Genomic DNA, 26,820 nt, shown 5'->3' with positions numbered 1-26,820 from the left:
TAGAAGGAAAAGGGCCTTCCTAGCAGATATCTAGGTAAAGGACTGAGGCCGGCCACTCTGAACACTACTTCACAGTAGGTTGGACTGGTCTTCAGAGGACCCACGTGGAAATTTAAGCGAAAGGAATATATTCCTCATTGCTCTCATACAATAAGATCAGCCTAAGCTTTGAACATTTTACCTGACCACCAGAAGCCTAACATCCCCGGGTCTCTGAAAGAGCGAGCACACGAAAGGAGACACCAGGTGATCATGTGAGCAGTAAAGTCACAAAACACGATTTTCCGCACGTTAGCCCTTGACACTGTAAATGTGAACGCTTTGTGCCAACGTCAATGGCTGGAGGAGATCTAAGAGATCACCAATCAAAGACTACCAGGAAGCCTGAACTTCCACAGAGGTGACAGAAGAGATTTGGGAGTGAGTTCCAGCTCTTCCAATGGCGCTCCAAAGGCTTTGGAACCCTTTCTCAGGCAAATGGAAAACTGAGGTCGCTGTAGAAATCTTGGTTTGTTTATAGGTGACTTATTCTTCCTTACACTTCTAGCAACCTCTGTCTTCTGAATCAGTGTCTGGGTATGGAGGGATCTGGGAGGTACGTTCGCGGAGATACAAGGACTGCTTGTGTCCTGAGTTAGTTCCCACCTCTTGTTCCCTTCACAACCCATCACTACATCGAACTTCAAGAAAATAGGATGGTTAGGCCTTTTGAAGGAAAAACAAAACAAAACAAAACATTAGCACTTGCAGGTTTTACACGTTGTTTCGTCAATCATTAGGATTACGGAAAAACATTGGTAAAGAAAACGGCTGTGGGACAATAATTCCTTTCAGTTTTCAGCAGATGAAGGTTAAAGCTTCTCCCTGGTAGGTAGCTATGCTCCGTGCATGGCAACCTTTTTGAAGTTCACTGCACACATGTTATTGACTTTAAGCTATTCTGGCCCATTAAGAAAATAAGTGAAAAGTCTTCCTCCTTCTCCAGAACACTTCAAAAGGTTTTCTTTCCCCTGCAAAGGAAATAGTTGCCTCAAAGTCACTACACCTGAGTTGCTTGGAATCCCTGGAGAAACACCAGCCCCTGCGTCACCGCTGTCCTGGGGGCACAGAAGGACGAAGGCAATCTCTTCAAAGTCCAAGAACTGCAATGGGGGGGGCTCTCGGGCCAATGATGAAACGGTGCAGCCCTGGTGGGCAAGCACAGAATGGTCCTGCTCATCTGTAATTAAATACGCTCAAAGGCTAAAAAAGGACCGGCTCTGTCCTTTCCATATGAGCCCAGACATTGGGAGAAAACGGGTAGTTCTGTACCTGGAGGCCAGCCTGTGAATAACTCAAAGACGAGGTAGGGGGATAAAATTCCTCCAAGAGCAGATAAAAGGACGCATATAATAAGACTCATATGTGCCCCAAGAAAGCATGCCAATTTAGCAAGAAATATGGGGACCTCACAGTGAAAGAAATTTCTAATTCTGCTGCCTATTTCCTCTTCTAAAGCAACGCAAAAGGTCCCTTTACTAATGATGGCAGGTCATTGGTAGCAGTCGGGAAAGTCCTTTTGGTGCCCGGCACAGAGAAGATGAATGTTGGCCTCGATTTCCCCTAATGGCCATAGTACAATCTTAAAAAAACAAAACAAAACAAAACAAAAACAAAAAAACTGGAGAGCTAAACAGTGCGATCTAGACTATCAGAGTATTCTCCTGATGGGTCGGGGATAAAAGATCACAAAAATATCCTCTGACATTTAGCTGTGCTGGGCTGGCAAAAGTCTGCATTTAAAACCCACTTTGCACAGAACTTAGTGTTACTGTTAATTAAGACACTCAAGCATGAGAGGACCAACAATAATGGCATCACCCAGGAACATTCCTGAATACAGATTTGTACGCACGACCTTGTCCAACTCAACTGGACCCTTGGCGAGACAGGACCCAGACATTTGGGTGTAGCCAGCCCTTCAGGGGTATCAACACATGACGTTCACGGAGAAGTTCTGATCCAGATCGCTGGCTTCTTACTCTCGAAGCAATGGTGATGACTTCTGGAAGGGGGGGGGGGTAAGGGGCAGAATATTGAGGAGCACAGAGATACAGTTTTTATGGATGCTCCTAATGACTCCATGGACCTCTCCTAAGATGACCCTCGCTCTAGAATTCCCAAGAGCCAACCACTAAATTTTCAGAAATTGTTGGCAACCTGGACTAGGTGCTGATGAGAGTGTTTACTCCGAAACTGGCAAATGCTACAGGACTGGGTACCGCTTCTCATCCCTCTCCGGTGATTTGTCAGCTTACCTCTGGCCAGAGAAGAGAAAAAGCATAGAAAGTATCCACTAGATTCATACAACCTAGGCAGTTTCTCTCAAACTTCTCTGTCACCGTTCAATCTGGGGGGATCCTTCTTAAGATGATAAATATGAAGAAAGCAATTCATTGGCCATCGGCTACCAAATGTAACTATGACTGCTCTCCCCAGGACCATATTCCCTTTCTCTTCTCCCTTCCTTTCTCTTCCTTTTTCTCCCCTCCTCTCACTTTCCCTTCCTTTCCCTCGCTTTCCCTTCCCTCCCTCTCTTCCACTCCCCTCCCCTTTCCTTCCCTTCCCAGTATGACCTTAGGAAGCAATTCTGGAACGAGAAGCACGTGCCTATCTACTCCTCCGCAGCGGACACAGACATGGGGAATAGTCCCTTCCAGTGCCTTTGGCATTGACTTTGGCGCTCTAGCAGCTGCCTTGAGCCCATGTGGAGATGTGTCAGAACAGGGTGCAGGAGCAGAAAGAGGAGCAAGCAATGGTGCCTGCAGATGCAATAAACATACTTCCTTCTCACTTCTTCCTGCCTGCCCTATGTTAGGACTGGTGCTACCTGAAGAAATGATTGTATAAACGAAATGAGGTGGGGCTTTCTGTGACCTGCAGCCAAAAGCACCTCAACGGATACAGGTTACTTCAGGCAAATGCTTTCAACGGCTCATCTTCCTTAAACTCTTGTATTAGAACCGCTGTGTGGCTCCTCATACCCTCCTCTGGAACTGTCCCCTTCCTGCTTAGAGATCTGTGGCAGCCTCTCAGATGTCCTCCTCTCCCACTGGGCCTCTAAGAATCCCCTCTCAAACCCACCCTGTCTATAGTGCTCAACTATCCAAAACAATCCTTCCATGAGACATCAGTGCCAACAGCCCAGGATGATGACCTAATTCCTGCCAGATTCAGCTGAGGATGTCCAAAGACCTCCAAAAATCCAACCCCACCCATGCTGTTCAATATAATTTTCATCACTTCCAAATAAATTCCTGCCTGTGTTGTCCTTTAGATGGCCGCCCGCCATCCACTCCACCCTGAATTCCACCTTCTCTCGCCACTCCCTTGACAAACACTGCCCATCCTTCAAGGCTTCTCTTTCTATTTGGCCACTTCAATCTTTGATTCCTGTCCTAATAATCATTAAAAACCATTGAAATTTACACGATCCACAAAACAAGCTTTAAATCCTAGGGAGACGATGATAAAATTTATATCTTCTGTGTTTGGCTGGAAGATTTAAAATTGTTTTTACACTACCACGGTATAAAAACAGAAGTCTATGAATAAAATTCTGTGATGTGCATGGTTGATTACCTGGTGATGGGTGACCTGACGTTTTTTGAGTATTAATAACTCATCCAACCCTCATTGAGAAGTCTCTATCAGCCACACTGATGTTGTTAACAATCTTCTGTTGCCATACTGATGATAGGGAGTTTTGTATCCACTAAAAAATACCAGATTAATTATGGCAAACTGCTGACATTGCCTTGGTAAGTCAGTGAATGTTTTCCCAACATTCACTTTTCTTTAAATCTCCCTCTCCCTGGCTCGCTCTCTCCCACCCACTCAGCCACACTGTCCATGGGCAATCACATAGAGAAAATTAAGTTGGATTGACTGATAATCCTAGGCAAAACCCACTGAAGCTCAATATTTCATGACTCCCCCTCTACTTCTCCTTTGCCACTCTCTTTCAAGATGGTAGCTCCTCTCTTCTAGACTTTATGTTCTTCCCTTCTGGTAATTTCTCTCAAAAATTTCAAAGCAAGATTCAAAAACGATGGCCAATCCTGATGGAAATCCTTCTTGAAGAGCCCCTTACTACTCTCAGATTAAAGGCCAAAGCCTAAATAAGGAGTTCAAAGCATTCCAGGGCCCAGAGGTCACTTAGGTTGTACAGGAGAGAAGTCAGTCCTTTCAGGCATGAGTCCCCATGAACAGTCACCGTCCAGAAGGGCAGGTCACAGGGACTTCTGGGGCAGAGGCAGGATGAGCAAAATTGTGTGTGTGTGTGTGTGTGTGTGTGTGTGTGTATGAGCACATGCACATGGAACTTCACAATATGATAGAAGTGTCTAGGGCAGACAGCTGCAAAGGGCTCTAAGTGTCTTAGGGTTCTCTTCCCAGAGTTTGTTTCAGCCATGGCAAGCCAGACAGGCATAACTTACATGGGATCCTAGGTAGGCAGGCCCTAAGTAGGTACGATGCCCCCTATTCTCCCTCCTCCTAGCACTCTACCTGCCCCCTACCTTCTCCTAAGTAGAAAGTTGATTTATACTTAGGGTGTATGTAAATATTTTGGTCAAAGGGCCAAGCGGATAAACACAGGACTAATATTCAGGGGTCTATCTTTGGGCCCCTCATGGTGCTAGTCTAGCCCTCAGGTTCTAATTCCCTGGTTTTCTTTCTCACGCATCTCTTCTCACCGCAGCCCATGACCATGGGTTCTGGAATTCTCATGTTTTCCAGCATTCTCATGGACATGTCATATGTGAGTCTTCCACTGTCCCCATCCTTCCTGACAGCTGCCCACGGTTCAGGTCACACTGCAGTCCCTTACCGATGCACACCTAAGGCCCCCTGTCTAGATGAAACGATCCCGTAAGTCGGCTTGCCTGTAGCACTCCACCCTCGTCTCATCTGGAATTACTACGTTTTCAGGGCTGCCCTGAGTTTCTTCTTCCTTTTGCCAGGATCAAAGTTCCTTGGAAATGCAGACCAAGCACAAAGCACAGGGAATTATAACAGCATCATACACAATAAATACTCATCGCTTAAGTGAGACAAATGCCTGAAGTTATCGGTAAATGAGATGCTGTTCATAGGTAGAATCACTTCTGTTTCTCTTTGTTACTGTCCCAAGACTTCAAGATAGTGGTAATCAGGTGTCATTAAAACCCCATTTTCATCCAGATGATTAAAATTTAGAAAGTTTTATCCATGACTTACCACTATGAATTCCTTTATTTTCACATTTTCCAATCCAAAGATTTAAATGTTTCTCTTCTTGTTTGGTTGGTTGTTTTCTGGTTTTCTTGTTTGATTTTTTTTAAGACAGGGAACTACCATGTAGCCCAGGCTAGCCTAGAGCTCCAACTTCCTGGGCTTCAACCTCTTGAATGCTGAGATTACAGGTCCACCACACCAGGCTTGACAATACTGTTCAGACGGTGCTGACTAAAGCACTGGCAATGAGATAACGTGAGAGAATTGTTACACCACTAACAGTTAAGTTATGCATGAGAAGATATGGCAGAGCGGATTCTGGCAGGGAAAGTGAGGTAACATCAGATTTAGAAAATATCAGAACAGCTGTTTATACTGGCAGGACAGCTCTAAATCTCTAGCCTGCTACAACTCTTCAGAGACATGTCAATTATGGAAGAATTGTATAATGTTAGCTTGTTATGTTTAAATAAGACAGAAACTGGGCTTAAATCATTTATCAACAATTATTTTAGTACAAGTTTTACAGAATAGGTCATATAACAGGAAAGGACAATCCTGTGTTTTATGACTGTCCAGAAGTTTAAATATTACTTATTTTACTTATGTCCTTATATAAAGGAATAGAATCTTTTCAAGCACAATTTTAAGAACAGGATGCTTTTGGCTTCAAAGCAATCCTGATAGTGGCCTACATTTCTAGCCACAAACTATTAAGAAACAATTCAATTAAAAGAAATGGGTCTTATGTAGGAAAACAAGGGTGTCAGTCCTTAAACAGTGAGAGTTTATTCTCTTAGTAAGTCAGCTGAGCTAACTTTGTTTACAAGAAATGCTCTCAATTGACTCCTAGAACCAAAATGTAACGAGAGGAGCTCCTAATAACCTGGATTTCAGATGGCTTTGATACCTGGAGATAGAGTAACTGTCTAGACATCTAGTGGCTAGGAAGAAGAGCACTGAAATTCAGCAAATTCATTTATGGTTCACTTTGCTCATCCAAAGAGTGTGAGGTAGTCGTCCATTGACAAAGTAGAGGGCAAAGATCGGCAATCTTCGAATAGGGCAGAGAAATGGGACCTAAATGAGGTGCTGCAGACATCTGTGGGGGGTAAGAATGGTTCAACGCTGTCTCACTTATTTTAGTGGGAGATCTACATGTGAACCGAAAAGAAGATGTGTTGAAGATCATTGAAATAAAGCCAAGCATGTTGATGTGTGTGTGTGTGTGTCTTGTATATTTATAAGCATGAAAAGAAGGTACATCCATAAATATTTGATGCCAGAACATGAATTAAAAGCACAAGAACTCTACAATATGAAAAAAAATGTCCTATTTTCACAGTAGATCGTGACATAAATATTTGACAAATTGGCATCCAAGAGATGGAGATAGTTTAATACTTTCTTTTCTTTATTCTGTTTGTTTGTTTGTTTGTTTCAAGCAGGGTATCTCTGTGTGGCCACGGCCATCATGGAACTCACTCTGTGTAGACTAGGCTGGCCTCAAACTCAGAGATCTGCCTGCCTCTGCCTCCCAAGTTCTGAGATTAAAGACCTGTTCACCACCATCCGACATTTAATGCTTTCTTCATATCCAACTGTACCCCAACTCTCAACATACCTCAGAAAGAAAGTAGGGTAAACGACATATTGAAGACAGTTGGTTGTGTCCTTTCTGTGAAAACAGGACTTTGCTCCAGTTTGCATTCTCTGGGTAATGATCTATCTATAAGCCTTGTTGGGCTAACCCAACATTCCAGGTTTTGGACTACGCTAACATTCTAGCAGACTCAGTACACAGAGAGAAACCGATGCATGTACCTTATGTAACCAGATAGATACAATAAGAGAAACTGGAAAATGATTTGGGAAATGATAGATGTTGCAACCCAATATAAACTCGGCATTCACAACTTGTGGGAATACATAAATGGATGGGTTGAGCGACAACACATGATACATAAACAAGAGGGGCAAAGAATGGGTCTTGTGTGTGTGAATTCAACATATGTTGGAACCTTAATTCTGTAGGACAAGGGGCCAAGTTAGAGGTTTGTGGACGCTCAAGGCAGTACTCCTGGGTTTGAGCTTCCACCCACATTTGCTATCTGAGACATTCCTGGGCACGTTAATGAAGCCTTCAAAGTTGTCTCTTTATCTATGAAATACGGCGAGATCCACTGTATTCTAACTTATTGGAAAACCTGAGCAATATTTTCTTTTGAAATAATTGTATATTCATTTTGTTTTTGCACAGATGTTCATGTGTGTACATGGGTGCAGCAGCCCACATATGGAGTTCAGAGGACAACTTGAAAGAGGTTTGTTTCCTCTTTGCACCGGGTGGGTCCCACCAATCAAACTCAGGTTGTTAGGTTTGGCAGCAAGCACTTCAACCAGCGGAGCCATCTGGTCTGCTTAAGGATTGTGTATAAATAGGTGCTGGGCACATAATTTCTATATATGAAGTGTTAAACAAAGTTATGTTAGATAAATAAGGAAAGAGGAATCACATTAAGCTAAGACGTTACTACCAAAATATAAAATAAGCTAAGTATAAGAAATCCTAAAACAACATTCTGTGAATTCTCATTTATCCAGGTGATATGTTTCACTGTGGGGGGGGCTGGGGGGACTCAGGCTGTGAGCGTGGGTGTGAGTGCATGAATGGATATGAGTCTATGTGTGAGTATGAGAGTGGACGTATCAGAGTGTGAATGTGTGTGAATGTCTGTTGCTTGAGACACACACACCAGGCCAGCAGTCTCTAGCTAACCTGAACCCCAGCCTGAGCAAGTGGGGCCATCTGCTAGGAGACTCTGGGATGCTTAGCACCAGGAGGAAAGGGGAATTATTGAGCCTTGAGGGAAGTGTGAACTTTGATCAGGTCCCTATACAAGCTCCTGATGCACTTACTTTAGGATCTTCCCAGGACCCAGAACAAGAGAAAACAAGGAAGGCCAGTGTGGAGACTTTTGGCTAGATTTCTAGAAACACTCCTTGTACCACAGGAGTTCCCAAGTATAGGAAGGGATGGCTGACAGGGGCTCAGGAGTGGGCTTCTTTGGAGATCTTCCAGGAGGAGGGTCTCCCTGACCTGCTGACATGGGTTTAAAACCAAGGCTGAGTAAAGATTGACTGATGGTGACATGTCTCCTCTGATGTCACTTCCTCAGAGCTGGAGTTTATATATTACCTACAGTTCCCCCCCCCCCCCCCGGACAGTCTGGAGGGCAACTCTCTACCCCCCACCCAGAGAAAAGGGCAACAGTCTGTTTTACAATTGTGAGCTTGGAGTAAATCTTAAAAAAAAAAAAAGGCTGAGATTAAATACAAATCCTAATTACTTCCCAGTTACTCCACTAAGCAAGCTACTTGCAAACACAGCTCAACTGGAGTCTGGACCGTGAACAGCGGTTCTCTACCATTCAGGTTTCCTAAACCGTTGAGCGCATGCCCTTTCTCAAGCAAACCGGCAAAGGATGAAAAAGTTTTCCTTTCGAAAGGATAGCTCGCACACTAGCTTCCCTATACTTGATAATTAAATGTAACTATTACCAGGAACTGGGGGGGGGGGGGGACGGATGTGTTTATTTAATGGTGATTATCCCAAAAGCAATAGTAAATGCAATTTACTTTACCACTGTGTACAGTTTACTTGGAAAAAAAAAACATACTCTCCCCCCTCCCCTAAATAAAAGCTCTCCAGTTATGTCCCAGTTCTTTATTTTCCTATCAGATGTGCCTTTGACCCCACTGGAACATGGACCTTGATCCCGTCAACCAGCAGTGGGTGACACTGGGCTCAAGGTAAAAAGTCCTCAGCTGGCCTTCATTCTTGGTCTATGTGAGTTTACTGAAGTGGGTGTATTTTTAGGAATTCAGAGCTATTCGCAGTCTGTGATTTATAAGGCAGTAGAGAAGACAAAAAACATACAACCACCAAACCCTCTGCAGTTAAACTCCTTCTGAAGCCTGTGTGTCGCCGTTGGGAATGTTCTCCAGCGAAGCCATTGGTGACTACAGAAATTATTTACAATGTGCTTCTGCGCTCTGATGGTCAGGCCCCCAGATGGTGCTGAGGGTCACCGCTAGTCTCCTGGGAGTCTCGCTGCCTACTAAAGAATACCGATGCAATTTTAAAATACTCAGCCGTTTTCCTTCTTGGACATATCTTATCTGAAATCTTGTTGGGAAATATGTGTGTTTAAAAGATACAGTTTTAAAGTGGCCAGATTGGAGGAGAAAACGAGTTCCTAGAAGGGATCTCCACTCCAAACGTTTTAAAAGTTGAATTTCCTGAGATTTGGGGAGTTAAAAAGGTGAAGCAGATCCTTATCAATTAATTAAAAAGAATGAAATAACAGTAGACAAAGGGAAAGGAGGGTTAAGAAACTTGAGGCGCTGCAGGCTCAGTCCTTTCTAGTCATTGATTAACAAATTAGGGAGTGCTGGAGTGGGGTGGGCGAAATCCCGGGGACTAGAGTCGTCTTGTAATTCACTACAGCTTCTCCAGCCTGCTCGACCCAGGCAACAGAAAGCCTTGCTGTGAGTCAAAAAGAGATCCCTCTACATAAGGCAACGCGCTGTTTCTAATGTATGAGCGTGGTTTATTTTCCTTTTGGCAATTCCCAAATTGATAGAAATGTGTTAATTGTGGTGCAACTAAAGACTCTCACTCCTAGAGTTTGGAGATCGAGTGTAAGAAAGCAGTAATACCACAACGTATTAACACTAAGACGTTGTAAAGATATTTGCAAGTGTTTTCCATCCGTCCACCAGTTCTTTGGCAAAACACAGAGTCTGGTGGCGATCCAGCGATCTGAGGTCACTTAGGACTTCAGCTACCCGGTTTAAGCAGCCCGCGCCCTCACACCATCTCCAGCCTTCCCTTGGCCTCTTTCAGCACTCAGCTAAAGGATTGTCTGTCTCCGACTCATTTCATTCAAGGAGCCCCGCTGAAGCTCGGGTTCGGTCGGAGCTAAGAGCCGGAAAACACACACCGAGCAGGCTGCAGCGCGAGTTGGTGGAGCCCAAGGGCCGCACACCCGGGCTCGGGGAAAGAGGGTGGGGGCTCGAGAGCTCCGGAGGAAGGGCAGCCTGGGAGCGGGCGAGCCACAGAACCCGAAGTGCAGACACCGGAGACGAACGCCCCCATCGGGTCACTCGCTTAAGTTGGCTCCGCGTGCGCCAGCGGCCCGGAGCGCGAGACCACGTTGGGGACCCGGCTCCGCGCCGGGTGGCCCGGTTGTCTCCTTAGTCCGAGTGACCAACCGCAGTCGGGGAAGCTCTGGGGCAACCTAACCGGAAAGCCCACCCCAAATCTGAAGCAGACAGACTGCAAAGCACTCCCGCCCCCTACCACAACAGCCCCGGGGCTCCAACACTCAGATCCTGGGGACCCGGCCAACGTGTCCCCTTAGTGGCCGGTCCCCAGCCCAGGAGCCTGGCGCTCGCTCGGTCCTCGGGAAGGACCTAGAGAGCAGAGAGCTGGAGAAGGGGAACCTCCGCGTCTCTCCACCGCCCCCGCCGGCCGGCGCGAAGGCGGGAGTGGAGAAGGCGCCACTCAGACGGTGGCGCTGAGAGAACTGCGGCCGCAGTTCTCCCAAGTTTGCCCAGGCGAGGGGGATGCTGTGGGCGCCCCGTCGGCTAGTCGCCTGCTCTAGCATTCTCCTCTCGACCGTTCCCAGCTCGACCCGGCCGGTCCGACTGTAGGCCAGCCACCGAGGTAGCGGGGCGCGGGAGCAGAGGCTCAGGGAGCGAGCAAGGGAGGGGACCTGGGTGCTCCCGCGTGTGCACACAATGAGGCGGCCGGCACGCACACCTTCCTCCCGCCAGAGAAACGGGGAGAGCCTCCGCCGCCCGGATGAGGGGACGCGGGATCCCCGGGAGGCATCCGCAGAAAGTGAGCACCAAGTGAGCAACAGGGGGAGGGTGAAGACGCCCCGCCGCCTCCCGGGGCTGCAGCGGGGACCCCGGGCCCGCGCCCGCGCTTACCTGCGATCTCCTGGTAGGGGATGTCCGCTAGGCTGAATCCCTTGGCACCGTAAGCCTGGCGGACCTCGCTGCAGCTCCGAGCCTTCACGTCCGCCGCGGCCGGGAGGGACAGAAGCAGCCCGGAGAGAGGAAGAATCACAGCCCGGATCCAAGAAGGCATGGTGCAACATGCAAGTCCACCTCGGCAGCCCCCAGCTCCCTGTGCGCTCTTCACCTTGCCCCTGGAGCCGAAAGCCCGCCAGAGCCTGCGGCGCGCTCCTCTGCCGCTGCCCAGCGTCACCCCCTTCCGCCAGCCGAGGGGACGAGCCGCGAAGCCCTCTGGACTGCGCTCAGCAAACTTTTATAAGCCAGATGGAGGATGGCAAGCCAACCAGGGCTGGCTTGGGAATGCAGCCGGCTCCGCTAGCCGCTCGGGTAGAAAACCGTGAGAGAAAGGCGAGTGAAGAGGAGAAGGCAACGAAATATCTTTTCTTTTCTTTCTTTTTTTTTTTTAAATACCACAGTGGGGGCGTTCAGAGCAGCGGTCCGAGTTCCGAGCCGCAGAGTCGTGGAGCGCTGCGAGCTCGCCTGGCCAGTGTGTGCGCGACGAAGGTGGGACCGACCGCGCGCGCCGGCTCCACCGGGAGGGAGATGGACAGGCCGGCGCGAGAGTGTGCGCGCGTGTTTGTGGGTGTGAGCGCTGGGCTCTCAGGGAGGTGTGTGCGTGGAGACGTACGGGATCCAGGAGAAACCTCAGCTTCACACAGACTGAGGGAGCCTGTGCGAGTCTTCTTGAAATAGGAAGAGAGAAAATCCTGGAGACTGACACTGGAGGCAAGAGGGAAGGAGAAAGGAGGGGAGGGAGAGAGAAACGTGCTACCCAGAGCACCGCCGAAATTCTGAGGCAGAGTCGGACGCAAAACCTGGAATGGATCGCTTGCCGTTAGGTAGGACGGGAAAGATTAGAAAGGCAAGGTCCCTATTTTCTCCATGTTCATCCGAAATGCTACCTTTCTTGACACAAATAAGCCACAGTAAAAAGATAAAGTGTTTGTTGTGATTGCGCTAAATTATTCTGGGGATCAAGAACATCGCATTTCCAATTGTTGCTCTTGCTCAAGTGTAACTAGCACAAAGCCAGGGAAGAAATAAACACAGAAGAGAAATCTGGGAGCATAGCATTGTGGCTGGCTGACTTCTGCTTGTCTTAGTGTTTCAATTTTCTAAAACCAAGTAGTGAGTGCGCATATTAGAGAGCCAAAGACCTTCACTACTCCCCTACTCCCCCACCTAACTCTCCTCTTCTCTCTCTCTCTCTCTCTCTCTCTCTCTCTCTCTCTCTCTCTCACACACACACACACACAGAGAGAGAGAGAGAGAGAGAGAGAGAGAGAGAGAGAGATGGGAGGACAGTACACCTAGAGAACACTCTTGATTCCTAAATCACTAGACTTGGGTTCTCAGTGTGTGGAGGCACAATAATAACAGACAGTAATGCATGAAGCAAGACACTGGGAAGGTCATGGCATCTTTTCTCTCATCGGATACTCTCAACACACTGGCCTTAGCTTTTTCTTCCAAGTTCTCAGAATTCTCAAATGGAGATCCTAGTCATTTTCTCCTTGAAGTTCTGTGAAATGGGATGAAAGTGGAGACTGTTTTAACCCATTTTCATGGTTCTTCTTTTTTTTTTAAAGATTTATTTATTTATTATGTGTACAACATTCTGCTTCCATGTATGCCCACACACTAGAAGAGGGCGCCAGATCTCATTACAGATGGTTGTGAACCACCATGTGGTTGCTGGGAATTGAACTCAGGACCTCAGGAAGAACAGTCAGTGCTCTTAACCTCTCAGCCATCTCTCCAGCCCCTCCGTGGTCCTTCTTATGCTGATGATTATAGAGATGCTGAAACTAAGCAACCAGAAAAGAAGACAAGCTGTTCAGTAGCATCTCCATGTGGACACTGTTTTCACAGCTCTTGAGACATCACTGGACAGTAAGGCCTAGTTTGGTGGAACTTGACAAAAAAGCTGAAAGAGGATGCTCGTCTTCTCACCGATGACCAGAAAGACTCCTGATGTCTGAATCCTTTCATCTATCATGGGCACCTTCATCACCATCAAACTCACTCAACATATCTTCCTCTCCACTAAACCCTCTTTACCCCATCCTCAGTAAGACTCAAGAGGAGGATCTGGGCTTCTTTGAAATGAAGCTGTACCGTACCTAGAGGGTGGTAGAGTGCTTGCTTTACAAGCACAAGGACACGGGAACTTGGGTTCCATTCCCCCTGCCCCCAAAAGGCATACACATGCCAACACTGGTGAAACAAAGGCAGGTGCACACAAAAAACAATTGAGATGGTTTATGATTGTTTAAAGATTGGCTACTCCTGTTGTGTTTAATGAGCAATCAATACTCCCGTAGAGCAGTAGGCTATTGTAGCCATTGTAGACTTGTAGGAAGGCTAATGCCTGGAAAGTTACTAGTTCCTCAAGCATAAATAGATGAGCGTAAATTTGCTGGGGAGGGTCAAACAGTTTGTGATTGGCTTGGGAACTTTAGTAGTACCAAAGAATCAGGTCATTTGCCTACTTCACTTATTGTGTAATACTACATTGTTTGAAGTAGTGTTAAAAAAACAAAGTCAGAATTTATCTGTGGGTAACACCTTGATGATGTATTGGAATGATCGCATGATGTGATAAAAGTTCATAGAAAAAGCCTGCTGAGAAATAAGACAGCACCTATGACTTAGATAGAAATCTTGGCCAAGAGCTTGAATCCCAACCACCTTGTATATATTGGACACAGTAAAGAGAAGGAAACAAAGAGAGGAACACGAGAAAAGTCAGGAGGAAATACCCACAGTACTCTGTCACCATGTAAAGGATCTGGGTGTTTGAGACTTAAACTAGGAAGAGGGGAAACGGGAAGACTATGAAGATGTGTTTTGAAGAATGAATTTGTATATGGATATTTGGATTTCGAGCTTGGTTTGGTAGACAAGAACAATCTTTGAACTGCTGAGGATGGTCTTGATGGAAGTGCATGTTCTGGGCACTAAGATTTCTATTTCCAGCCCACTTTACCACCCCAGCTGGTTCTCAGAACCCTTGGAGTCATAATAGGAATGGAACTTTAGATAGTTCGAGTTCTAGAGAAAACAGTTGGCAGGTAAATCAGGCACCCTCTCTCAGTCATCCTGAGAAACCTGTTTGTGGGCCCTGTGCTCGCCCCAAGAAAAGAGTCTCATTGGCCTACGTCACTGCAGGTCATCCTTTTCCTGTTCACTTAGACAGTATAGAGTTGGGGTGAAGGAACCATTTCTGTCCAAAATGATTTAAGATGACATTTCTAAGAACTATTTTTCTGATTGAAAAGCAAGAAGAACATGGGAGAGCTGACTAGTTGGAAGTGCTTACTCGTCTTTCAGGAGATCCTGTTAAGTGGATCACTGGATCACAGCTACCTGGAACTTTAGCTCCAGGGAATCCAATGCCCTCATCTAGCATTTGTGGACCTACACACACACACACACACACACACACACACACACACACACACACACACCTTGACACAGTTATCTGAGAAGAAAGAACTTCAGTTGAGAAACTTTATAGAGAAAATATCTCTACAACATTGGGCTCAAGGTAAGCTTGTAGGGCATTTTCTTAATTAGTGATAGAAGCAGGCGGGCCCAGCCTATAGTGGGTGGTGCTATCCTTGGGATGGTGGTCCTTTGTTCTATAAGAAAGCAGACTGAGCAAGCCATGAGGAGCAAACCAGTAACCAGCTCCTCTCCATGGCCTCTGCATCAGCTCCTGTCTCCAGAGTCCTGTCCTGTTCCAGTTCCTGCCCCAAATGCTTATACTGGTGAACAGTTCTGTGTGAATGAACCAACGTCCTTCTGTGATGAACAGGGCTATGGAAGTGTCAGCCAAACAAGCCCTCTCCTCCCAAGTTGCTTTTGATCACTGCTTCATCGCAGCAATAGAAACCCTAAGATATATTTAAAATAAAAATAAGAATCTTGTTTTTAAGGCAGAAGGCTCTTTCCATCTGAGCCTCTTGACCCCTCACACCTACTCATGTACTGCACCTAGGAAACAGGAAACAAGCCATTGATAAAAGAGACAATGGCAGACAAAAGCTTACAAATACTCAAGGTTCCTGCTTGTTATTTGGGTCACCAGCTCCTGCTCCAGACCTCTCATTACATGATCAATAAGTATCCCGCTGTTTATGTATATGACCATTTGGGATTTCTACTTTTTCAAATGAAAACAATATAAACACAGACACCAATCTAAAGTCTGAACAAGAGAAATTGAAGGCAAGAGACAAATATGAGAAAACAAATTGGAGGTAGCAATGTGGAATCCACGTCGGGAGATTTTTCAATGGAACAAATCGCCCTGCGCATTAAAGGCAGTGGTACTGGGAGGATGATAGAGAGACCTCCAGGAAACCCTGAAGAAGCATTAGCGTTAACCTGTAGCGCGTGTCAGGCCACACGGAATTACATGCAAAATGGGCAGAAGTGAAAATGTCAGGTACAAAGGCTGAGTGTTTTGACCATGCAGATAGGGTTAAGTGTTCCACACTGACTCCAGAAATCAAATGAACTGAAAAGCAATCTCACTTCCCTTAGGAGATTCTTTTACATTTTTTCTTCTCTTTTCTGTACTATCTGTGTTTTCCACAGGAAATTCAATTTCATTTTTTATGCTTTTTTTATTTTATTATTTATTTATTTATTTTGAGTCAGGCTTTCTCTGTGTTGCTTTGGACTTTGGAGCCTGTCCTGGAACTCTCTCTCTTATACCATTATCTCCCACATGTAAGACAGCTATTAACTTTGTTCTGTATAAAATAAAACTTTGTCTTATGACATTTTTCTTGTAACTTTTAAGGCAATAAAATTGCATTATAATCTCAAAAATTTAAAGCAATAAATTTTTATAAACTGGCTTGGGTGAAAAGAAAACTCAAAAGCCACAATTACAAACTTTGAAATAGTTTTGCTCAGTTATATCACCTCATGAGTGAGAAGCTGATTGAATTCTTGGCTTTGATTTTTGTGTGTTTTCGATCAAAGTGAACAAATAAGTTCAAACAGAATCATTTATAAGCAGGGAGATAAGCCATGAGTGTCTGTTCCACATTGCAGCCTGGCATACATCAGAACTGCTGAGCTAACCTGCCCCACAAAAAGCAGAGTTCACAATGAAAACTTCACAATGAGAAACTTAGCAGTTGCTTTGCAATGCCCAGATACTAGAAGATTGATGAGTTACAGAGCAAGAAAAGATAAATGTAGGTGAATAATAAACAGAACATCATTTGATGATAGACCAAACACTAACAGTTCAGTGAGCAATCTTGGGGTGTTGAATATGTATCTAATGCTGGTAGACACCAAGTAAAATTATATCTTTTGTGTAGTCTAGAGCCAGTGGGTTTTGTGGATTAAATGGGTAAAACTAGACACCAAGGACAACAAATTCTTCTTGTTCTGCCATTTTCCTCCAGTATTCTGAAACCGGACCTAGTTTGCATCAGAGAAGGGAATCATGGGATCTTTTTGATCCAGTTTTGACTAATATTCATGATATGACTTAGCCAAGGAGACCGAAAGAGCTGTGATTATTTAATATACACCAGAAACATAGACAATGAGAATATTTCATATATTCATAAGCACAACTCATACTTACTTGAAATGTTACTATCAATCATCTAGAAGGTAAGCAAGAAATACGTTCAAGTATCACAATGATTTAAAATGCAAGTTCCAATTTTTTCCTATTTGTTAATGATCCAACTATCTGATCTCCATCAATTCATAAGTGATTTTCATGCTTAAAATGTGCCCTAGGTTACGGAGTACATTTAAATATTAAACAACACAATATTTATGCTCAAAAATGCTACTAACACCACTGTATGCCTTGGAACAATCTTGGCCAAGGTGGTACTTCCTTACGTGTCTTTTATGCCACCACTTTTTCTGAGAAAGGAATATTAATAGACCCCTGTAAGACTATTATTATTTCAAGGTCATCGTGTGTTTTGCAAGTGTTTCCAAATCAGCTATGTCTACGTAAAATTGACACAAATGAAAATCTCGCTGCCATTGCATCAGATTGCATCTTTGTAGCTCATTCTAAATTCAGGTATGAGAGCTGGGAAAGACAGTCTGTGGCACGCAGTCCATCTGACATACCTAGATTATTGGAACCATGCATCTTGGCAGTCATGACTCAGTCCTTCTGCTTTGTGAGAGATGAACGACGCTGTGCATAGTTCTCAGATCATCCAGGGCCGGGAACAATGGCATTCCTTAAAGGCAATTGCTGCATATGTTGCCAACTTCCATCACTTGAATACTTGTCCTCCTTATATAAATCATCTATCAGATATGAAAGGCTCTAAGTTCGTAACCTGTCATTAATTATTGCAACACAAAATAAGCATGGTGACAGACTAAGTTTGGGGGGAAAGAAGAAAAGATGATCTACAGACAAAATATTACTGTGATTGATTATTTTTATATACAGGCATATAATTTTTAGCTATTTTCTTTGGGACTCTAGAAATACTGCCTTACATTTATAATGTTCTGATAAAGTTTTATTTTTCAACTTAATCCCTTTATGTAAGAAAAGAATAAAAACAAAACCTTGCTTAGATGATTAAATTATAGAATCTAAAGGGTTGGAGAGATGGCTCACAGATGGCATAGAAGTTCATAACCATTTATAATGAAATCTGGTGCCTTCTTGTGGCCACCAGAATAATAAATAAATTAATTAATGAATGAATAAATGAATGAATGAACAAACAAACAAATAAATAAATCTTTTAAAAAAGAACAAATTATAAAATCTTTTGAATTGTTTAAATAATCTAAAGAAAATAATTCTAAAGAAAATTTTATAATACTGATTAGGAATAAACACTGTTGCTGTTTATAATACTACAACTGATAGAAAATTAGTCTTGATGGTGGGAAGTGATCTAAACATTCTATAATAACCAAAATAGTTAAAGTTTTATTTTAATTTGTCATATAACCTCAAATTACAATGATTAGAGTCATCACATAGATTGTAAATTACCAAGAAAAATAATGAAAATTTTAAGTGAATTTTGTTACATGTACTTATAAATAGAAGCAACTACACCCTCTCTGTTAGTGTAACAACACCAGAAAGCAGAAGTCATTTCTCTGGGGAAGTTAACTCCAGCTCCAGGAGATCTGACACCCTCCTCTGACTTCAGAACACACTGCACTCATGTGTACATACCCCATACATACATACACACACACACACACACACACACACACACACACACACACACAATTAAAACATAAAATATTTTAAACTATAAAGAAATAGAAAAATAATCTCTTCCTTATTATTTCTTAGGGTGCTTAAAATGCTCACAAATGTACTCCTGTCTTTCATGTAGAACCAAAATTCTTCACCGATCTATGAAAACACTAAACCCAAATGTGTAGCATTTTAAAAGATCATTAAGAACAAAACAAGAGCAATAAATCAGTAGGGTTGTGGCTGGCTCAACAGGTACCAAACACCAACCCTTTTAGATCTCTAGTTAACAAAAATCACAGTGACCCTAATCTGTGCCATTCGTTGGTAAGCCAGAACCAAGACAAATTCAAAGACAGTTGATGTCCATAAAACATCTATGGATTCTCCATCTAAAGGCCTTCTCCATTTGCCTTTGTAGCATCTGCTTCTGGGTGGTTGTTTTTCTGAAACAGGGCCTCCTTATATGACCAACTCATGTGACCTCATCCTCATAATTCTCCCCCCTCAAGCTCCCTGAGTACTTGCTCCCAGAATCTTCAATTATTTCTTTACAACCAGGTCCTCAAGATGCCCAGGTTGGTCTCAAACTCTCTAGATAGTTCAGGGTGACCTTGAAATCCTGATCCTCCCAACTCAGCCTCTGAACTTCTGGAATTATGGGTCTCAACCACCATAGCCAGGTTTTCTTCCATGATTTATAAGCTACAAAATTGGAGAACGTATTTTAGTTTCATACCAAATATTATTGTCTTTCATTTGAAGAATTCGGTACTAGTTCTCTTGGTGTCCTGAACTCACCTCCAAGCACTCACTCCTACCCCTTGTTACTACATTAACTTTGCACATTTTATTACATCTCAAGCACAAATAATTAAATGTTTATAAGAGAACAAATCTAGTGTTTTTTAAGTTACTTGGGACATTAAGGGGAAAAAAAACGGGGATTTAAAGTTGGACGTTCCATCTCCTAACGATCTGTTTCCAGGGAGGGGTCTGAAGCCAGGCAGGGGAGGAACGGGAGGCGCTGTGCCTGGCTTCCCCCTCTGTTCGTTTGCAGTCACAGGCAATCAATGTTGAAGACATTACTAAGCAATCCAGGGCTGTTTGCTTTTAATTGGTAGACTATCTTCCAAAAATAACATCATTGGGCTTCACAACACCCCAGTCATAGAAGAGTTAGAGAATGAATGTCTTTACTGTACAGGAGGACCTCTATGAATCATGAATAGGGCTCTATTTTTCCTGGGAAACAGACATGTACTAGCATGTTCCTGGTAATGAGCAGCATTGTCAATGTGCACAGCTTAGGCTGACACTAAGTCGGCTCTGACTTCCATGTTAATTTAAGTTGATAACTGAGTTTTCAACTCCAAAGAGGGTCAAACAACCTTATTTTAAACGTGCAATATGCTCGCCTGGCGTCTGCTCTCTCTCGGGTTTGAAATGATGATTTGATACCGAAATTGAAAAGATGAAGGCTCGTGTTGCAGTCCCTGGGGAGCAAAGCAGGCATACACAAATTTGAGAAGAAAAGAGAAGAGTGTTTTAAGGCAGTATTTTAAGAACTAGACTTTCATCTTTATTTTAAACTTAATGAAACCAATCACTGAAATGTGATTTCTCCCAGGCTCACATAAAAAGCAGTTTGTGTCGTGCACAGATGAAGCAAATTTAGATATTGTGTGCAACACATAATTCACGAAATAACTAATGAAAAGTAAGATCTAAGACTTATATGATAATGGCCTGCAATGTGGTTAAAACTATTTGGCTTTTCCTTTAGAAAAGATTGTGAAAGAGCTTAATGTATTTTGTAAATTACTTCCATAATGATTTCACTTACAAAGAATACAATTTGCTAGTCTATTTTCATAATGAATGAGAACTTAATGAATGACACATACTTCACCATTCAATGGAAATGTGGCCCATCATGACATCAAATTGAAATCTTTGCTAGAAGGCGGCTTTGGACTTTGGCAAGATTTCTAGAATTTTCCTTTCTTCCTATTGCTTTGAGGTGACATGCTCATTTTCAAGTTGGCTTAAAAGATTAGTTAGCCATCATGCTAAATTATCGTGCACTGCCTTGGTAGCTAACTCAGATGGAAAATTTTGTATTTGCGTAATGGTCTTGCAGTCTTCACAGGCTGCAAACCCAAGTGTAAGGAATGAAACTTACTTTCTTGTAACAGAACTTAATTTCTATTTTAAGTCTCATTTATGCTCTGGAGGGGGAAAAAGCTAAACTTGCCAATTCCAGGTAAATTTAGTTGCATAAGAATTTTCTCAGACAAATCTCCTTCTCCAGACTGAGTTCTTTGTTTCCCTGTGGCTATGTGAGGACATTGGGCATAGGTGCAAAAAGATACTTTATTTGGTCATGGGAGTTTCTGAGCTCCCATGAGTCCTCTGAGACATGAACAGATCTCTTTCTCAGTCCCTGCCCATCCAGTCCAATGTGATATCCAAGCCACCCTGTTCCTCTTCCAAACCAGAACCGTGCACACACCTCAGTGTGAGCAAACCAGAATCGTGCATACACACCAGTGTAAACAAACAAGAACCGTGTACACACCTGAGTGTAAACAAACCAGAACTGTGCACACACACCAGTGTGAGCAAACCAGAACTGTGCACACACCAGTATGAGCAAACCAGAACTGTGCACACATCAGTGTGAACAAGCCAGAACAGTGTACACACACCAGTGTGAACAAACCAGAACCATGCATACACATCCAGTGTGTACAAACCAGAACCCTGCATGCACACCAGTGTGGACAAACCAGAACCCTGCACACTCACCAGTGTGAGCAAACCAAAACCACGCATACACATCAGTGTGAACAATCCAGAACCGCTCATACACATCAGTGTGAACAAGTGCTCACAACATTTCTTTCCCTCAGCTCATCTATGCTCTTTGTTGAATACACAACTAGGTCAGGTGGTCACTTTGCACCTGTCTGCAGGTCCAGCCCAGTCACACTGCCATGACATTGTAGCACGGGGAAAACTCCTGAAGCTGCATAGCAGAGTCATAATATATACCACTACCCACAGGGGGGGCCTGTACCATTGAGAGTACAGTACAGAATACATACCACTGCCCACAGGGGGGCATGTGCCTATGGGGTACAGTACAGGGCACATACCACTGCCCACAGGGGGGCCTGTACCTATGGGGTACAGTACAGGGTACATACCACTGCCCACAGGGGGGCCTGTCCCTATTGGGGTGCAGGTCACAGAGAAGACAGAAAAATTCTCTCCTTCTTTCATTCTGCATTCCCTTTTCCCTTCACCCACCGTTTTCTCCCAGACGCAGGCTGAGACAGAGAACCACCTCTAGGTAGATATTCTTTGCATTATTGATGATCACCTGCACGGCGGAGTTTGCTCTCTTTAAATCTTAGATCTCTTTCTTAGAACTTAGAAGAATTCTTTCCTCTTTCAGAATGGTTCAAACTTAGAAATCCAAACATGATTGCTGTCTCTACATTAAGTATAAGGGACTTTAGAATTTTTTTAAATGAAATTTTACTTCTTCATTGAATAAGTACATCAAAGTAGTCAGGACAATAAAGACAATAAAACAGTTACCTCATGATATTTTACAATTGTTGCCACAAAGCACTGTACACAATGTTCTTAGAGACCAGCAGATAATATGTAAAAACTGAAGAACATTTAATTATCCTCCCCTATAAAATCATTCCTAGCTGTGACTACCGAGTGTATGGTGGACTACAATAATCACCAAAGCCTGGTAGGAGGTTTTCACCAATTAAAAAAAGCATTTCAAGACCCTTGAGACCCTTGGGAGCTAAGAAGACCTAGAAAGGGACAAACATACAGCAAATCTCCTCACTAGAGGTTAAAATTATGTTTCACTAATGATTTTCTGGTCCAGGGAGACACTTGTTGGATGCTTTCATTGACCACCCACAGAATATTCATCAGTCTGCATCAGGAAGGTTGTTTCTTCCGGTCATAGCCTCTCCCTTCTGACGGAGCAGTAGTGCCCAGGGCTCCATGCAAGTGTGCTAGCAGATTTTTGCAAAAATAATTAAATCAGCTCATAAAGTATTTGTGTTTTTAAAACATATAATAATAGCCCCAGGTATGGATTTGGTGCGTGTGTGTGTGTGTGTGTGTGTGTGTGTGTGTGTGTGTGTGTGTATGTTTATACTGCAATCATTTAAAATTAGGAGGTCATAAGAAAAATTTAAATGTTGAAGGGGGATGGGAACATGAGTGGGGCATTTTATTGTGAAGGGGGCAAAGGAGAAGGTCAAAACAGAAGGAAAGGGAGGGAGGGGAGAAAAAACACTAAGGATATTTGAATTGGGTTGGAACCTCCAGCTCGCCCTTGATGGGGAAAGCCCTATTCCTGCTTCTTTCTCCAAACCCTACTCTCTCAGAGACTCTCCAACAAAGAAAAGGTGCCAGAAAGCCCAGTTTCAAACTGTTGGCAACTATTGCAACTCCTCCGCTGTTGCCACCAGCAGCCCAAGTCTCTGCCTAACATTCCAGGTTTTTGCCACACAAAGCCAGCTTGTGGCAGACACATTATCACCCCTGGCCTACAGGCTACATAATCTCCCTGCTTTAGTTCAGGCTGCAGCTCTCCAGCTGTGATCTCCGGGACTGCAGGACTTCGGCAGAAGTTGCTTTGCTCAAATAAACCTGCTGCTATAATTTGGCTTGATCTGGTTTACTGCGTCAGTAGACGGGTAAACAGGAAACCTATTAGTTTGAACATACCATTAGAGAATTGTATTTTTATTTAACTAAAATTACATAGAATGCATTTGTATACATATACATATTGAGTTTAAATGAAATTATCACACTTGAGCTTTCAAGAGCCATTAACCATCTAACAAAATTCCCAATACCCGGTATAAAACTGCTCCTCAGGAGTTACTGGTCAGTGGAGTCCAAGTGATCCCCCTAAAACAATATAGACTGAAGCTGTTGCTTTGATGGCCCTCAGAAGTTGAAGATAAGTCCCTCTTGCTAAAGACACCACACATTTGGCACACAGGACTACAAAGATCTGAGCTGCATCTGATCTGAAAGGCTCTTTGTTGAGCAGAAGGATCCATAGTACAGAAAGTGCCGTGCAGGTGGCCAAGGGAGGGAAGCGATCAGTAATTCTACCCAGCTATGACACCTATGAAATATACCAATGGCCAGCGTGGTAGGATAGCTCTGAAGTACAATAGTGGCACTCCTATCTTGTCAGCAACTAACAGTTGTCTGATTGGACTTCAGACATTCTCTGTGGGATGGAAATCATGCCTGGTACTACCCAACTGCCTGGGCTAGCGAAGTCATGAACCTTAGAGAAGATACAACCACCATCAAACTAACTAAACCGATTGTGTCCTAAATACTTGTTCATAGACTCATAGAAATGGGGAGCTCTCACCGCTCATCAGAGACACTTCCTTTTACCATAGATGGGGGCCGTTACTGAAAACTGTAACTGGTCTTAATAGTGCCCAGCCCCACTGGATACATCTACAACACAACTTCTTCTCTGACTTGTGTTTTATTGTTTGGTTTGTTTTATTTGTTGTTTGTTTTGACAGTTTGGTGAAAACCACGGTTATCAGGAAAGAGGAAACTCAGCTGAGAAATACCTCCATCCAGATGGCCTATAGGCAACTTTGTAGTACGTTTTCTTGTTTCATGTTTGATGCTCGAAGGACCTGACGACAGAGAGCGGACCCCGCCCCCAGTCCCAGGCCAGATGGTCTAGAATTGTGTAACAAAGCAAGGTGAAGAAGCCACGGGGAGGGGAGCAGATCAGCAAACAGCATTCCTCCATGGTTTCAGTTTCTGCTTCTAGTTTCCTGTCTTGAATTCTTGCCCCAACTTCCATAGGATGGACTGTTACATGGAAGTACAAGATGAAATAAACTCTTCCCTCCCAAAGTTGCTTTTGGATGTGCTTTTTATTTGTGGTAATGTGGTAACTAAGACACTCCTGTACCTCAGGCTCAGGGAACATTCTCAAACAGAGAGCAGAAATATTTTGTGAGCCAGAGGAGCAGGAAGTCTGCTGTGAGATTCTGTCTCCTGGAAATAACAGAGACACTATATCCATGATACTTCAACAATGCAGCAGCTTAAAGAGGACCTGAAAAAGGACAAGATCAATAGAAATCCTGATACAGAAGAACAAACGCAGGGGGCCCAAAACCTGCATGAAGAACTACAGGCAGTTAAGGAATGCTGAGAGCAGGAAAAATTGGCTTCCCCAAGAGGAGTAGGAAAAACATTTTTCCCAGTGATGTACCTCTAACAGTTTGTCCAGTTCCAAGTGGCCAGCCCTGAAATCATATACAAGTGACATTGAATGGACTCAGCAGGTTACATTTACATATTTATACATATGTGTGGGCAACTATAATAATACATAAAATGTGGTCATGAATTCGGGACAGTCGGGTGGCCCATGGAAGGGTTTAGCAGGAAGAAAGGAAAGGGAAAATGATTTACTTATATTTTAATTAAAATTAAAACATTTAAATGTACTTTTCTTGAAAGTTTCAAGGTCTGGTATACTGGACATTTAACTGAGGAGTAGGCAACAAGTGAGCCAAGTTTGTTTACTCAAATTTGCCTCCTATCTCAAGAGCCAATTCTCTTGCCTTCTAACTCAGGCCTGTAGCAGACACTGGCATTAGCAGCCCACTGTATAAGCTTCTGAATTAGTGATCACTGACAGTCCAGGAAGGGGCAACTGAAGGAAAAGGAGTTCTAGGATAGGGCAAGCTTTATATGTAGTGGATTATTATTTTAAAATGTGCCACATTTGTTTACGCTGTGAAATATTTGTTCAATGATGCAAAGATGTGTTGCATTCTTTCATGTTGCATTTTTTTTGACTCTATGAAGCTGTGTCACTTTGCCTATCTAAAACACCTGATTGGTTTAATAAAGAGCTGAATGGCCAATAGCTAGTCAGGAGAAAGGATAAGAGGGGCTGGAAGACAGAGAGAAGAAATGGAAGGAAAAATCTGAGAAAGAGAAAGAAGCAAGAGATCAAAGAGCAAGAGAAGGAGGAGGACTCAAGAGGCCAGGCACCCAGCTACATAGTCAGCTGCAGAGAAGGAAGTTTAAAAAAAAAGTTGTACAGAAATAGAGAAAGGTAAAAGCCCAGAGATAATAGACAGATGGGGTAATTTAAGTTAAGAAAAGTAGGTTGTAAATAAGCCAAACTAAGGCCAGGCATTCTTAAGTCTATGCGATTTATTTGGGAGCTGGGTGGCAGGCCCCCCAAAAAGGTAAAAACAAACAACAACAGATAAATGCCGATCGTGAGAGACTTATGCAGGCACCCAGGTTGCCTGTGTCCTGAACACACCCCAGGTGAGAGTCTGCCCTCACATCGTTGGTTTAGCCGGTCCTATGTCTCAGTTCTAGACTGAAAGTCACCACCCTCAGCATACTGTAAGACTTCTGCCACAGCAGGCATGCCCGGGACACCACAGCTGGATGTGAGCCTGTAAGAGCAGGCAGAGAATGACATCGTGGTGGTGCTCCCTGCTGAGGACAAAGAGTGACCCTCAACAAACCATAAACAATCCTGTCAGGACTAAGCATGATTACCCAGGTATTGAGTGCTAGAGCCACTTGAAATATCTGCTCAGCACACGAGTGTGTCAGAACATGGCCCAGGAATGGAGTCAGGAGAAGAGACTCCTGACTGTATGTCTAGGTCGACGCATAGGACACCTACTCAGAAAGAAAAAACTGGAGAAACACACAGCCTCTCACAACAGGCATTCCAAACCACAGAGGGCCCTGGAGTTTGTGGTGGTGAGCAGGCCAGGAGGATTCCCCAGCATCCTGCAGCCAGGGCTGGTTTTGGGTTTCCATTATCTCTGTCCATAGAAACCTTATATGGCAGACCTGAAAATCTTTCTTGGTCTATCACTTCAGGGTTTTTATTTGTTTATTTGTTTTTTTGTTGTTATTGTTGTTTTTTCCTCTACATGCCCTGTTTTCTTGGTCTCAAAAGAGCACTGTAGTAAAACTTCTCATAAATTCTTTTAAAATTCAGGTGTCTCCACCCTCATTAGTTATGCAGTCTACAGCTCTTCTGAGTTGAGTTATTTTAGACTTTATTTGTTTAAAAACATAAGTTGGAGAAGAAATAATCAATAAATGGCCTAAGAGTCCCAAAGAAGTATAGGAATAATGGATTTTTTTGTCTC

General features: G+C 43.7%; 1 protein-coding gene and 1 long non-coding RNA gene across 3 annotated transcripts in view; one reads left to right on the top strand and one right to left on the bottom strand.

Moving 5' to 3' along the window:
* The window catches only part of Gpc6 (glypican 6), a 1,010,052-nt gene extending 997,958 nt beyond the window's left edge, over positions 1–12,094 (bottom strand). The window contains exon 1 of one of the 2 annotated variants that reach the window (XM_087912307.1): positions 11,257–12,094. In XM_087912307.1, the coding sequence (XP_087768433.1) occupies positions 11,257–11,416 (160 nt within the window). In that variant the 5' untranslated portion in view covers positions 11,417–12,094. The remainder of the gene's footprint in view (positions 1–11,256) is intronic. The other variant, XM_048421923.3, reaches the window with a different exon arrangement.
* A 2,084-nt stretch (positions 12,095–14,178) lies between these two features.
* On the top strand, positions 14,179–24,532 carry LOC125392410 (uncharacterized). The gene is made up of 2 exons (XR_007229498.3): positions 14,179–14,893; positions 24,187–24,532. It is a non-coding gene; the product is annotated as an uncharacterized LOC125392410 (long non-coding RNA).
* The last annotated feature ends 2,288 nt before the right edge of the window (positions 24,533–26,820 follow it).

This window comes from Myodes glareolus, chromosome 12 (genome assembly GCF_982192425.1).
Source record: "Myodes glareolus chromosome 12, mMyoGla1.1, whole genome shotgun sequence".
In the NCBI taxonomy this organism is placed as follows: domain Eukaryota; kingdom Metazoa; phylum Chordata; class Mammalia; order Rodentia; family Cricetidae; genus Myodes; species Myodes glareolus.
The sequence above is the reverse complement of the archived record's forward strand: the minus strand, read 5'-3'. Positions and strand labels throughout refer to the sequence as shown.